The sequence below is a fragment of the Leuresthes tenuis genome, unplaced genomic scaffold, assembly GCF_036924035.1.
Source record: "Leuresthes tenuis unplaced genomic scaffold, fLeuTen1.0.hap1 SCAF_11, whole genome shotgun sequence".
NCBI lineage: Eukaryota > Metazoa > Chordata > Actinopteri > Atheriniformes > Atherinopsidae > Leuresthes > Leuresthes tenuis.
Genome location: NW_027325365.1, coordinates 21,412,790 through 21,427,089, shown reverse-complemented (window position 1 = coordinate 21,427,089; position 14,300 = coordinate 21,412,790). Strand labels below are relative to the sequence as shown.

The 14,300-nt window shown below is 40.9% G+C and overlaps 1 protein-coding gene and 1 pseudogene across 1 annotated transcript; one reads left to right on the top strand and one right to left on the bottom strand.

Moving 5' to 3' along the window:
* Window positions 1-664: 664 nt before the first annotated feature.
* itk (IL2 inducible T cell kinase) lies at window positions 665-10,527 on the bottom strand. Its single transcript, XM_072396066.1, has 18 exons — window positions 10,385-10,527; window positions 9,676-9,878; window positions 9,448-9,552; window positions 9,225-9,306; window positions 8,959-9,084; window positions 8,712-8,749; window positions 8,308-8,459; window positions 8,114-8,179; window positions 7,954-8,008; window positions 7,386-7,465; window positions 6,984-7,126; window positions 6,720-6,794; window positions 6,336-6,504; window positions 6,039-6,255; window positions 5,889-5,953; window positions 5,665-5,783; window positions 2,423-2,580; window positions 665-2,315 (listed from the first exon to the last, which is right to left on the bottom strand). Exons 2-18 carry the CDS (start codon window positions 9,811-9,813, stop codon window positions 2,241-2,243), a joined length of 1,863 nt encoding a protein of 620 aa, XP_072252167.1. The 5' UTR covers window positions 9,814-9,878; window positions 10,385-10,527; the 3' UTR covers window positions 665-2,240.
* Window positions 10,528-12,885: 2,358 nt separating this feature from the next.
* Window positions 12,886-14,231, top strand: LOC140317795 (uncharacterized; annotated as a pseudogene).
* The last annotated feature ends 69 nt before the right edge of the window (window positions 14,232-14,300 follow it).

Genomic DNA, 14,300 nt, shown 5'->3' with positions numbered 1-14,300 from the left:
CTCTGCATGTCTTTGAAGCTCTATGTATTTTCCTATTTAGTCCTTTGATGATGGTTGTCCAAAAATCTGCCACGCACACGTGAAAAAGAAAGTACACCCTCTGCCTTTTCTGAGGTTTTATGTGATTAAAATATATCTATGTTTGGTCCTTATATATGTCAGGCCTTAAAAGTAGGTTAATATAATCACAAATGAATAACAACACACTACATGTTACACTGGGTCATTATTTACTGAGTGCACAGGCCTAGTGTGGGGGGAAAAAACACTCCACATAATGCAAAAGCTTGAAGAACCATCTTAAACAGTTGTAACTTAAAAATAATCGCTTTCTGTGTGACAGGATCGGCCTCTCCCATCATTGTGAGGGAATCATGGTCGCGTTGTCTTCACAATGTTGCTCTGTTGCATTTAGGTTTGCATTCATTCATTCATATTAGCTCTCTTGAGGTCCCGCAGCAACATTTCAGTCAGGTTGAGGTCTGGACTTTGACTGGAGCTCCTCGATTCTTTTAATTTTCAGACATTCTGTTTTGGGATATGATCAAAATCATTATTGTTTTCAATAAGCCATCCAAACGCTCTATTGGCCATTAGGGTAGACATGTTTATCATAAGACAAAAGAGATAACTCAGAACACCTTGTTAGTGCGTTATCCCTATAAAAAAACAACACAATCTCCATTTCTCTTTTCACCTGTTTATAGATAAATAACAGTCATTTTGATGTGTTATTTGATTCCTTTTTATGCTTTTTAAACTATCAATTTTCACTAAGTGCTTTTGACTCAATGTCTGAAGATAATTTGTGAAAATAGGCCCAAACAAGACCTAACCATCTAACATGGCCACCTACACATCACTCTCCTCCTGCTGGCTGACTAATTTCCTGGCTGAATTGACAGCGGACATCCTCTTTATCATTTCAGCCATATGTAAATTGTGGGAAATTGTCACCGTGACTGTTCTTTATGAAGGAGCAAGCAAACGCGTCTTTAACAGTCGCTCTTAAAGCTGACCGATTTGGCCTGTCAAAAGACAAGATGATGGCTAAAGTCATATTTTGGTTCAGAATGGTTCAATCATCTGTCAGCATTGATAACCTTTTCCATTTCTAAAAAAAGTAAATGTATTGTTCACTGAAATAAAAATGGAGGAAGGAGGCTGAGTCCTCAGAGATAACTACTTTGCAAAGGTTAATGCAAAACAAATATCTAAACCAAAAAACATATCAGGCACACTGAAATGAATGAAACGTGTTAGATTATGCAGCCATGTATGGAGGTACAATTTTTTTCCCAAGTAGTTTGGCTTGTTGCTAATACAAGAAAGGCATATTTGTTTGATAAAGAATACTTGGTTGAATATCATACACACACAGAATTTAAGCTTTGCATGTAATGTGTTCAGAGTACACGAAAAGTTGGTGTGTGTTTTCAGGACAGTTGTGCTCTGCTAGCCAAACCGCTGTTAGCATCTGTGGAGATTGACTCCCTTTGGAGGTCATCTCAAGCGATCACTTGACGAGCTTGAATTTCTGCCACAGAGTGTGAGGCTGCTGCTTAGGTAGCATGCCTATGTGCCCTTTCACACAATACAGATTTATTCCTAGCCTTGCCCACACATGGCCTACCACAGCTATTATGCAATATGCCGCAGGTTTGTGCCAACAAAAGTTAGCATTTAGTAAAGAGTCAAGCCGTTTGTTGCCTGTGACATGAAGTGATATTTTGAAGTCCGTCCATCTTTCATTTGTCAGTCAATGAATGTAGTTCTATACTTTCTGCAGCTTCAGTTGGTTGAATGTCCATCCAAATATGCGCTAAATTTTTATAAAAGATCCAACAAATAAAGTCTGACTGCCAGTGCTAAGTCACCAACACTTTCTAAGGCAAATAAGATTACAATACTTACTTTAAAAAAAAAAAGTAAAACATTTAATGCCGGTTAGTAAAGTTTCTAATTAACTGGTTCATCGTGGTAACATCCGTTCAATGATTAGACGCGTCATAAAATAACTGAACCAATTACAGTTATGTCACAGTGCATGTGTGAATGGACTATGTAAGCCTTCTCAGGAATTGTTTGAATAAAGTGCAAAATCCACAAACTACATTGAACCTATCTTGTGTTTTCCAATCACTCCTTCTGTCCACTGGGAAAGCCCTTGATAAGCACTAAGTGAGGGAGTCAATAAATAAATAAATAAGTAAAACTGCGTTTGAGGAGACTGAAACTCATTAGCTGGCAGTCAGGTCTGAGATGGAGGCCAGTTCATGGAGGAGGAGAGCAAAGGATGGACGGTCTTCTGGTTTCTAGAAAAGAGAACAAAAAGAAAGATGTCACAGCTGTGCATTTTATTGTCTACATACTTTGATTCGGCAGTTGTTTTACTTCAGATAGGTTAAGTTGCCGCCCCCACCTCCTTCCAGCACCACTCCATCAGCACATACACAGAGTCTGGCGCGAAGCGAGGCTTCAGGAGCCTCAGACCTTTGTTCAGGGACTCCACGACCTCAGAGTTAGAGCGGTTCTCATAAGGAAGACGGCCCTCGTTATACACCTCCCACATGAGCACACCTGAGCAAAGGTATAAAGAGAAAGTCCATTTGTTATCAGCTAGACAAACCTGTCAGTCAGTTAACATTTTCCTGTTTAAAATCAGCTGCTGCTTTATGTAAGCTCTTCTCTTATTTTCAGCTAATTCGGAGGTTACAAGCAGCGATCCAAGCTGAAATGACTGAATAATGACATATTTTAAGTTTTCTCTCAAATGGTGCTGGCAAAAGTAATTCACATATTCAATAGAACAGACACTTTCCTTTTTGGTTCAGTGTAACATGTTCTTTTTCTTTTTAAAGGGCCCACATTCTGCTTATTCATAAGTCCAATTCCATTTAACAGTCTTCTAGAAGAGGTTTACGTGCCTTTCAGTTAAATATCACTTTTCCCAAATGAAACATTGCTGCAGCACCTTGTCACCTTCTGTATGAAACGAGGTCTACTTAAGACCTTATTGCATCACAATGGTAGCTGTACCCTCTGTACCCTATTTGTTTTCAGTGCTCTCTCTGGGGGAGAATAACTCCCTTTGGTTGGGACTTTGAGCTTTGTGGGTCTTAAAAAGTTGCATTACATTTTGAAAGAAACACAAAAGCAAAAGGCATACAATGTCATCTTTAGACAATACAACAAATGACAATGAGACTGACAAAAAAAAGTTAAGACCTGTAATCTAATGTTGGGGTAGGTAATGACGTAGGTGTAATCATCACACTGAATAGGGAAAAAGAATAAAAGAAGGAAGTTGCCTGAGGAGGAAAATAACATGTCTATGTATAGCTTACAGAGATGTAACACTTGTAACGCACACTCTGGTGGTATATATACACTGTAACGTCATTATCATGGGATGTGCAACAGGCTGACTTTTCGACCAACTTGTTTTAAAGCTTCATAATAACTACAAGCAGACAGTATAACAAGAACAACCACAAGTCTGTGGTACCCGGGGTTGTTGGTCTTTGCCTCCACAACCAAATCAACTGTCTTTCGCAGAAGCACTGTGGTAAGTCTTCTTGAGTTTTCTCAAATGCCAGTTGTGCTTTCTTTCAAAAGAGGGGCTTATTATAGGTCTCCTTCTTTGGAGCCCACTTTTTTTTGCAGAAAAGGATGTAAAGCACAATCGGACACTGTTGTACATCGATCTTGGAGGTCAGCTTGCATTTGTTCCAGTTTTCCTCAGTTATGTCTCATTTATTTTTTTCCTGTCCGGTGTGATAATGAAAGCAAACAGCTGTGATTGAATGAACAATTAAAATATTGAAGAAAGATTATTATTATTTTAATTTGGGGCAGTAGTTTGTTTAAAGCGTCCCAGCAATCCACCTATTTATCACCACCCATCGAGGGGATCAAGTGTTGTGTTGGGGCCAGACCACAGAACTTTCACAGGTTCTTTGTTGCAGTCTGTGCGGAGCAGAATTTGTGTAGGTCTGCATGCAAAAAGAGCTTTTCATTTCAAAACTGTGAAGGAAGAAAGACGATTGTGTCACATCTGCCATAGAAGTCATGGTTATGTTTACCATTCTACTCTGCAGCTGTAAGACACAAACAAGTCGCAATTTTTTAATCTCAACCCTACAAAGTTACCGCTCGTTTAATCTTCGGTTCTGGCGATGTTCCCAACGGTATTAACTTCAAGGAGATTACAGTAAATCCAGTAGTTGGCATTGCACTGTGGAAATAGCGACCAAATGCAACCTCATCCTGAGGTGCGTTGATTTATGAAAGGTCCAGTGCCTTTTTACACCTCTGTGCTGTTCCTTCAGAGGTTAAACAGAATGGAATAGTTTGGGATCACCTCTTTGCATGCACGATGTTCAATAGAATACCTTCAAGGCTTTGACGTTCAACCCTGTTTCCCAAAAAGTTGAAAGGCACCGTGAAACGTAAGTTAAACACCACCTAAATCACCTAAACCCCACATTTAACCGAAATGAATACAAAGAGAAAATATCAAATGTTTTTTAAAACATTTTGAAACAAATATATACTATGAATATGGTGCCGGCACCATGTTTCAAAATAGTTTGAGCGGGGCCGTGAACCGAGGACACAAATAGTTGTATTCTCTTGCATGATATAAGACTTTAGCTCATCAAGAGTCTTCTTAGTCGCATTCTTCATTTCATAGTACGTCAAAAGGTTTGGGCGGAAGACAGATCTATACTGCAGGAACAGATAGGCATGGAACACAGCTACATGCACTAACGTAACCCCAATACCATCAAGGAGACAGATGAAACGGCAAAAAGAAATTCAAAGCAAAGGACACGTTTTCCACTTCAGTCGACTCTTATTGAACTCAGGCCATGTTGTTCGTATAGGTTGTTTTCTTAGAGGCATTTTCTTAATTTATGGAGGCAGTGAATAATCGTTTTCTAAGAGGCGTGTCCAGACCCCATGCAGTTAGAACCATGGCTGGTTTTGTCCTTTTTTCAGATTTTCTTAAAAGACGTCATTTGCCATGGGATGGCACCCAAATTCTTTGCATTTCTGCACAGACACGTTGACTGTTCTATAAGAGAGTGGCGAGCCCATCTCCAACTTTACTTATTAAAGACTATATAAATATATAAACATCTGGGAAGCAGAGTCTGGATTTAATGCCGTCCATTTTTACTATGTTTTTTTGGCCTTATCCAAAACTTTCTGAAATGTGTCGCAAGCATCACAGAGAAAGAGATTATTCACATTTATCAAGAAAAGAAAGAAAAAACTTTCTCAGTATCAACATTTGATATTCCTTTTGAGCAAATGTTCTATTAAACATAAGGTTTAAATGTTATGGACCTTATTGAATTCTATTTTTATTTACTTTCTTTTTTGAGATTTGAAGTTGCATAATTATCTTCCGTGGCCGTTAGTGGTGAATATATCCTTAACCAGTGCAGTCTGATTTAACTGCCAGTTTGGGAATTGGGCTATCGCCTGACCTTACATGGGTCATTTTGGTTTGCAGTTAATCAACCTGCAAAAGTCACCAAACACCAGGAGACTTATAACTATAGAAGGGGACAAGCGAAAGGCTTAATAACCCAAAGACAGTGAATCAGACAAACCGACCAAACAACAGAAAGGCAGACACTCAGAGTAACGCACCAAATGACCAGACGTCAGACTTGCTGCTGAACTTGGAGTACTTGATCACTTCTGGGGCTGACCACTTGACAGGAAACTTGGAACCGTGGGAGCTTGTGTACTGATCATCAAGGACAAACCTGCAGAGCACAGAGAGAGGATGCAAACCACACGGGCTTATACAATGTGCCTGTCAGGTGCAGCAGTTTGGCAAATGATTTTCAGAGTTTTTGATGAACGCGCACCTTGTCATGCCGAAATCAGACACCTTCACCTCATTGTTGCTCGAGACGAGACAGTTCCTGGCAGCCTGTGGGCACAGAGGAACAATGAACACTCCCAACATAGCAGGGAAACAAAAGCGTTAGCTGCAAAACTCTTCTCTGTCTGCTCACCAGATCTCTATGGATGAAGTTGGAGTTCTCCAGATAAGACATCCCCTCACTGATATCCAGACACATTCCCAGCATCACATTCTGAGACAAACGGCCTTTCCTCTCTCGCAGGTAGTCTGACAGACAACCGTTCTCCATGAACTCAAACACCAGACACATGGGCGAGCGCTGGGTGCACACACCATAGAGCTGCACCAACTTACAGTGAGACAGTTTCCTGTCACAGCACATACAAATTTAAGATGGGTGGTTTGACATTTATTTCAACTGGAATGCCGTTAACTGCATCGCACTTACATCATAACTTTTGCTTCTTCTTTGAATTCGTCATCTGACATGCACTCCTCTCTAATCATCTTCACTGCGACCCTCCTCTCCCTCCATCTTCCCTCTAGCACCAGCCCAAACTGGCCGCTGCCTATCTCCTGACCCAGGATCAGCTCCTCTGGGTCTATCTCCCACTGATCTGTTGGGATCAGAAAGTAAGTTTAGTTAAAAAATTGTTCAGTAAGAAAACTTCCAGCAAACATATCACAAAAATCTGTTCTCTGAACTGCTGTTGCACTGCTCTGAACACATATAGGTGAAAACCACAAGAGGTCAGCAAAAACGTGATTTTCAGCATCAACTAATGACTGTTTTTAGCTCCAGGTCAGTTTATGCAAGCGAACATGCGGCAACCTTTTGAGAGATCAGCAGCCTCCTGGGAGCAGCGTATTCCCTGAGAGACTGGATGCCTCAGCCGCGTTATCAGACCTACCAAGCAAGAAAAACACACATGAAGACAGTCATTCATCTTTATACACGCACATTTATGGAGACAAAGAAACTGAGCTAAAGATTTTGGTTTTTGCTTTGTCATTTAAAAAAAATATATATAAATTTGCCTTGCTCCCCTTCTCCGCATCTTTCTAAGTGAATGTCTCATACGGACAGCAAACGTACCGGCAGCGTTGTGTTGGTGGTAATGAATTAGCTCAGGAATGGTGCTAAACAGATACTTCTCTGCCAAGTAAAATGCTCTCCGCCCAGTTTCTGTCTGTCTTATTTGGTAATGTTTCACTCTAGGATTCTTCTCTCCATTAGATCTAGAGATGACAAAGGAAAGGCTTGCCAATCACAAAACATGCAGTCAGTCCCAATAAAAATATAGGATATGGAAAAAAAAAACAACTTAGAATTAAAGCAGTAAAGGTATTATTTGTCATAGTGACAGTATCTAATGATGTAAAAAAAAAGAGATGAAATCTCATGAACCATCAGACATACTTTTCATGCCATTGTTATTTCAGCAATAAAGCAATTCGGTGTATCTATTTAATTAAACAGGCATGGAGGTAAAATTACCCTGGTGCTTTGGTGAAAACTGACACTGTGTAGACTCCTGCCTGTCTCGAGTCACGCACCATGAACGCGCCTTCTTTTCCCTAAAAATGGGAGCAGCGACAGGACACAAGCCAGAGGACACATAAAAACACATTTCATTCTACAGCGGAGTTGTGTTTCTCCGTCGTTTCTGAGAGGAGCTGAAGCCAGAACGGGCCTTGCAGCCATGTGAGTAGCAGATGGTGATGGACAGCTGTTCTCCCTCTTGCTTGCAAAATGTAGCAAAAGCACTTGACGGCAGGAAATTCAGCACTGGAGGAAACACTGTGGTCGTGAGAAAATTTTCATGTCCCACGTCGTGTCAGATTCCGAGGTTGCAGGTGCAATAATTTTTGCAAGAGCAAGGTTGCCGTAGGTGGCACAGTCACAGCAAAAGTGCGCTTTTACCGTGCATGAAAAACATCTTGCTCATAAATGTAAGAACTGTAATTCGACTTTATTTTATTTAATGTCAAAACAAGGTTAGAATAAATTAATTGAAAAGGAATAAACACTTAAATCTCACAGGCTGATTTTTTTTTTTTTTTACCTCTTTCATTAACAAATCCTCTGCTCCCCCTCTGTTAATGTGTTTGTTGTACCACCTGTAAAAGGACAAATGACCCAAAAGTAAGTCAGGTCCGCAGAGAACAAATGAACAAATATTAAGACGTCCATGCAATGGACCAGAAAAATGAAAGAGGACTCACTCGAATCTCTCAAAGTTGTTACCAAATTTTTCAGCCACGTATGTACAGGGCACGAAACCTGTGCTCCTGATGAGGGGCCGGGAAAAAGACGAATTAACTCTTTTCTACTTTTTGTTATCGTTGCTGTGAAAGAAAATGCTTCAAATGTAAGGGCAAAGAGTGAGGCGGTAACAGGGCACCTTTTTGAACCTTACCCCTTGTCATCCTGCACGGCCCACCAGTCAGAATGGGAGCTGTTGATCAGGAGATACTCCTGATCTTTCTGAAGAGACAAGTCGTCGTCTCCTATCGCCGTGTAGTCTTGCAGAGCGATGACCCACTGCTGTCCTGAATCCTGCAGCTCCATCTTCCAGAGACAGAGACAAAGACAAGAGATTAGTTTCTTTAAAAACAAGCAAGAGCGATTGGACTTTTCTGTGGCCAAACCACAAGCTTAGTGCTTAGTGCAACAAAATCATGAACGATATCACAGAGGGACACTTGAAAAGAATTGGCAAAAGAGAAACACACAAAAAAAGGCTTTTTATCTGTATTCGGAACAGCATCAGCCACCTCGTCAATAATATTGCAACCGTATATGTTATTTAGAGAGTTGTACCTCTGGATCCGGGAGCTGGGGAAGTGGCTTTTTAGAACCTGCAGGGAAATCAGAAACGACAAATCAAATCCACACGGCACAAACAGTCTTATAAAGGATTTTGTAGAATGTTGAGTTACACGATCCATGTTTTTTTCTGTTTTAAAAGTGATTTGAACTTCTTTTTTTTTTTTTCCTTTTCAAACAAAGTACGGCGGGGATGTACGATCAACATGGGAAGAAGACACAAAAAAGAAAAAATACATACCACAACCCTCTGGGTCATATACATGACAACCTGCTGCCAGTTTCTCAGTTTGCTGGCAGCATCTCCATTTTCCCTCCATCCAGAAGTTCGGGTGATATTTTGCAACCAAGTTGTTGCACTTCGTCTCTACGATGGAGGAAACAAAACAAATATGCGCACGGTTTGAAATGTCAACACTGAATGGATTTGTGGCCTACACGCAGTTGAAAGTTCGGAATTATTGGTCATGTGATGCGATTGTCTGATGATGTCCAGAGAGGAATTACCCTCTTTGAGAGCTCGGACCCATCTCTGACGGCAGTCGTTGTCTGGGGCAAATATGTAGAGGTAATGGCTGTCATGGAAAACCTGTTGGGGCATTTACATTGAGAAAACATTACTTTGTCGTAGTAAGCACCTAACGATACACAATCCTTAGTATACATGAGACAATGCCTCATTTTGTATAGAAAGCAGGCTATATATTCATTGAGAAATTGAGACTCTAACCTGAAAAGGGTACTTGAAGCTGCATGGTATGGGGACATCAGTACAAACAATCTCCACACACTTAATTCTGGACAGTTCAATGCAACCCTTCAGCATGGGTTTTTTCTGAAAAAAAACCCAAAACATTTAGTTCAAGTGTGAGGGACCTGTGGAGATTATTGCTGGCATTCAAAATATCATATCTCTAGAGCAAATGGCTGGGACTGCAAATCAGAGGCGTTGACTTACCCCCGGCCGGCGTTCTGAATACTTCAAATCTTGTGTGTCGAGTACAAAAAATCTCTCCTTGTAATTAGACGGCGATGTTCTTTTCTTCTGCTGAGATTTTTTGATCATGGTTCCCTTCAAAATCACCCTGGGAAACATGGTGACGGCTACGGACAGCGCAGTCAGCGACACTTGTCATAGATAGAGCGGCTCAGTGCCTCACGCTGATAGAAAAAAAAAATGTTGGAGATGATAACTTCTCAGATGCAGAAGAGCTTCCGGCGTAAACTTTTTGCACAGTAAACCACATCCTTGCGGCAACGAACGGGTTGTGCAAGCAAACACACACACCGCTCCAGGCACGCGCACGCACTCACACGCCACACGCACAGAGCGTGCACTTTCACTTGTTGCACTAAAGTTGACAGTATAGAGAGAGAACTTTTGACTTTTTCCCCCTTCTATTTCTTGTAACATTTTCTGCCAAATGATGCATCTTATCTAAAGTAGCTTTCAACAAGATTTTCAAATTGAATGAAAGCGCAAATAAATGAAGGGACGAATAAATAAGCAACTACAATTCAAAACGCACTTAAACTTATTCGAAAACATTTCAGAAAAGAGTAAATGAAAAAAGAAGATTCCAAATGAATATTTGGGTACTTTGTGTTATACACTACTGTAAACAGTTTACTTTTTGCAAACTTATTGTCGCAGTCACCTCATTTACCTTTTCCTTAATTCTTCTCAACCGTCATCGTCACCTTTTATCCGTGAAATGATTTCGGCTTTTGCGTCCTCTCTTTTTCTTCTGTAAAGGAACACCAGACGACCTTCTCTCAGTGCCAGGGTTGTTTGGATGATGTCAGAAAACCACGTTCATCTTCCAATCTGGTTCAAGGGACCGTTAATCCAAGCATGTGCGTTAAATTTTAGAGCTTCTTCGGGAGTAATGGTTGGAGTCGAAAGCATGTTAAAAATCTGAAACTATTCTCACCCACAAAACCCGGTAAACGTGATGGATGCTATAGCACCACCAAGAGGAAAAGGGATCCAGGTGGCTTTGCATTCAAGGAGAAAGACGGTAAAACTATCTCATTCTAAATGGAACTGTTATCTATTGATCAGTTTTTTCGACGTTATGTCCATTGCTTATTATTCCATGAGCAAGTCGAGTTTTGGGCAAAATGACTACATTTGCTGCTGAACCTCTTATTAGAGACCACATCTGTTGTGAAGATGTAATTAGAACATTATGATTGCGGTGTGATCCACGCACAAATAAGAATATGATCTTTGAAAGTTCCCATGAGAACCAGCAGGAGAGATCATATTTCTCCAGTTTTAGCTTCTCTTCACTGACTCCCTATTACATTCAGAATAGAATTCAAAATTCTTCTCCTCACACATAAAGTTCTTAATGACTCTCTATCATATCTTAAAGATCTCATAGTTGGATATTTTCCCAACAGAGCACTTCGCTCTCAGACTGCAGGTTTACTTGTGGTTCAGAGTTTCTAAAAGTAGGATGGGAGGCAGAGCCTTCAGTTATCAGGCCCCTCTCTGTGGAACCAGCTGTGGATATACATCTGGGAAGCAGAAACCCTCTCTACCTTTAAGATTAGGCTTGAAACTTTCCTTTCTGATAAAGCTTATAGTTAGGGATGGCTCAGGTGATTCTGAAACATCCCATAGTTAAGCTGCTATAGGCCTATCTGGAGGGCCTCCTATGACACATGTTTCATCACTTTGCTCTCTTTTTCCCCCCTTTTATTTCCTCATATGACATTATGTACATTTGGCATTATTGTTGTCATCAAGTGTTTCTCTCTCTCAGCAGGTATCCTTTGAATGGTGTTTATTTCCCCCCCTTTCCTGTCCTCTCAAACCCCAGCTGATAGAGGCAGATGGCCACCCTCCCTGAGTCTGGTTCTGCCAGAGGTTTCTTCCTGATAAAAGGGAGTCGTTTCTCTCCACAGTCACCTCATGTATGCTTAAGATGGAAGACTGGAATGAAGAGGAGTTTCAGTGTTATCTGTGGGTTTCCTTAACTAGGAAATTGTTTTTCAATTGGCTCTGTATGTGTGAGTTGGGCTAATTTTGAATTTAATAAATTGTATTTGATTGGATTATGATTACAATGAATTAGACTGTAATTGGCTTGAATTGGACTTTATCATTGAAGTGCCTTGAGATGACAGGTGTTGTGATTTGGCGCTATATAAATAAACGGGAGTAAACTTAATCTTTCTTTCTTTTTTTAAATAAATGACCATATAGAACTAAACTGATTTAGACTGCATTTCCCATGTCTGTGAGAATACAGATGATGAACATCGGTCCTAACATCTGCAGTGTCTGAACAAAATATTAAAACAGGAAAATAACTTGGACTTTCTACAGCCCTGTCATTTGCAGGTGATGATAGGGTGAACAAAGATTCCCCTGAACGATGTTCAAAACCCAGGTGGGTGAGATGAGGATTATGGATATTTTCTTAGTTTTTGCCCTCTGATAAGCATTGAGGTCTGCTTGATGACAAATAACCATTGTTTTATTTTTTTGTGTTGTTTTTTCACCTTTTTATTTTACATTTGACGTCTTTTCTTGGGATAAGAAGCCAATATCATCAAATAATCAAATAAAAATGTTTTAATGAGATGTCAAGATGCTGGGAATGACAAATGTGTTATGTGTCCTAAGTCAGCGTAAGTTTAATACCGTACCCAAGCATTACGGTGGATACTGTACCCCCGACCCCCCTGACCAATGTGCATGTCATCTGAGTAACACATGTGAGTGTAGCGGCCCTCTCTGCTTATAAGCCGGTACTCCCCATCATGTAGTTTCGAGCTGAAGAAGCCTTTCAAAAGAGCAGTGAAACGTCTTTGAGATCCAATAAGAAATCAAGTTGCCCTTATTTAAGCTCTTAGGATTACCATGACCTGGATGACTGAGAATCTACATCAACATATTGCCTTGCATTTTAAGAAGAACATCCTCAGACTGGTGCGGGAGTACGAAATAGGTGTCAAAAAAGCTTCCAGACTATACAGGAACTACCCGCACTTTCATTTTAAATGCAGACAACAGAGTCACCCCCATCAGTAGAGGGCATAGCTCTAATACCAGAGGTCACAGAGCAGAACAGATACTGTTGAAGGCTCAAAACCAGCTGCTTAACGAAAAAATGAGACAGGTCCATTTCACCATTTATGCACTTATCACAAGATGGATCTGACTCACCAAAAACTGTCAGCACTTCTACCCAATACAATCACAGAGGAGATCTACAGTTGCACTGAAAAGGCACAGCTTTCGCAACGTGGGAAGGGCAAGGTACGCCAAAAGTGGAAATTGCAAATGGCAGAGCCAATTCTTCTTGGAACACATCTGTATCTGTAAGACTAGGACATGATGATCATTAAGGACCACTGGGTGAAGAACTTGTTAGATAGGGCCCTCATCAAACCAGAAAAGGATGTTTTATTCAAAGGGCTCAACTTTACAGAACTCCACAGACTTTGTGAAGAAGATGCAACTTCTGAAACTCTTCCCAAGTAAAACCACTGCGTCCTTTGACATGGCCTCACTTTTTACTTGTATACTGATTTCAGCAGCGGTGGAGACTGTCAGGAAACTTCAAACACAATGACTGTTTCTGCAGACAGAATCATGGATGTGCCATGGGATCTCCAGTGTTGCTCCATTTAAAAAGTGAAAGCTTTACAGGAAACCCTCACATATAGATCACTACCTGCTGTTTGACTCACATCAACCACTAGAGCACAAACCTACCGTCATTAGAACACTACATCATCGGGCTGAGAGTGTACCTACTAAGGCTGGGGGAACAAAAACGGAACATCAACAGTCCAAATTGGACCTTTGTCAAATCAGCACAGACATCTGCACCAAAAAAAACCAGCCACAAGTATTCTGTAATTCCATATGTGGTAGGAATGTATGAGAAACTTGACATTCCAGAGCACTTCAAACCCAAGAACACCCTCAAACAGAGACTGGTTCACCCAAAGACAAAATGAGTGGCGCCATGTATGCAGTGCAGCACAGCGAAGAATGTGGAGACTTCTCCATAGGAGAGACCAAACAACAGCTCCACAAGCGCATGGCACACCATAGGAGAGCCCGCTCTTCAGGTGAAGACTCAGCAGTGCATCTACATCTCAAGGAAAAGGAACACTCTTTTGAGGACAAAATGTACTCATTCTGGACAGAGAAGACAGATGGTTTGAGAGAGAAGTCAAGGAAGCCATTTATGTTAAACTGGAAAAAAACATCTTTGAACAGAGGAGTTGGTCTCAAGTATCATTTTCCCAGCACCTACAATGCAGCATTGTCTCTCCTCCCCAGGCATTTGCACAACCATTCACACCTTGGATCCTGTGACCAAAACTCGCCCTTTCAGACAGGTAGACAATTGTAGATAAAAATAACTTAAACGACATAAACATTGGTCAGGGGGTTCAGTGACACATGTGACTGTAACGACCCTCTCTGTTTATAAGCTGATTCTCACACCATCTTGTCTAGCGCTGAAGGAGCCTTTCGGATGACAAGTGAAAAATCTTCAAGATCCCAGAAAAACTCGAGTTGATCTTATTCGAGCGCTGAGGGTTGCAACC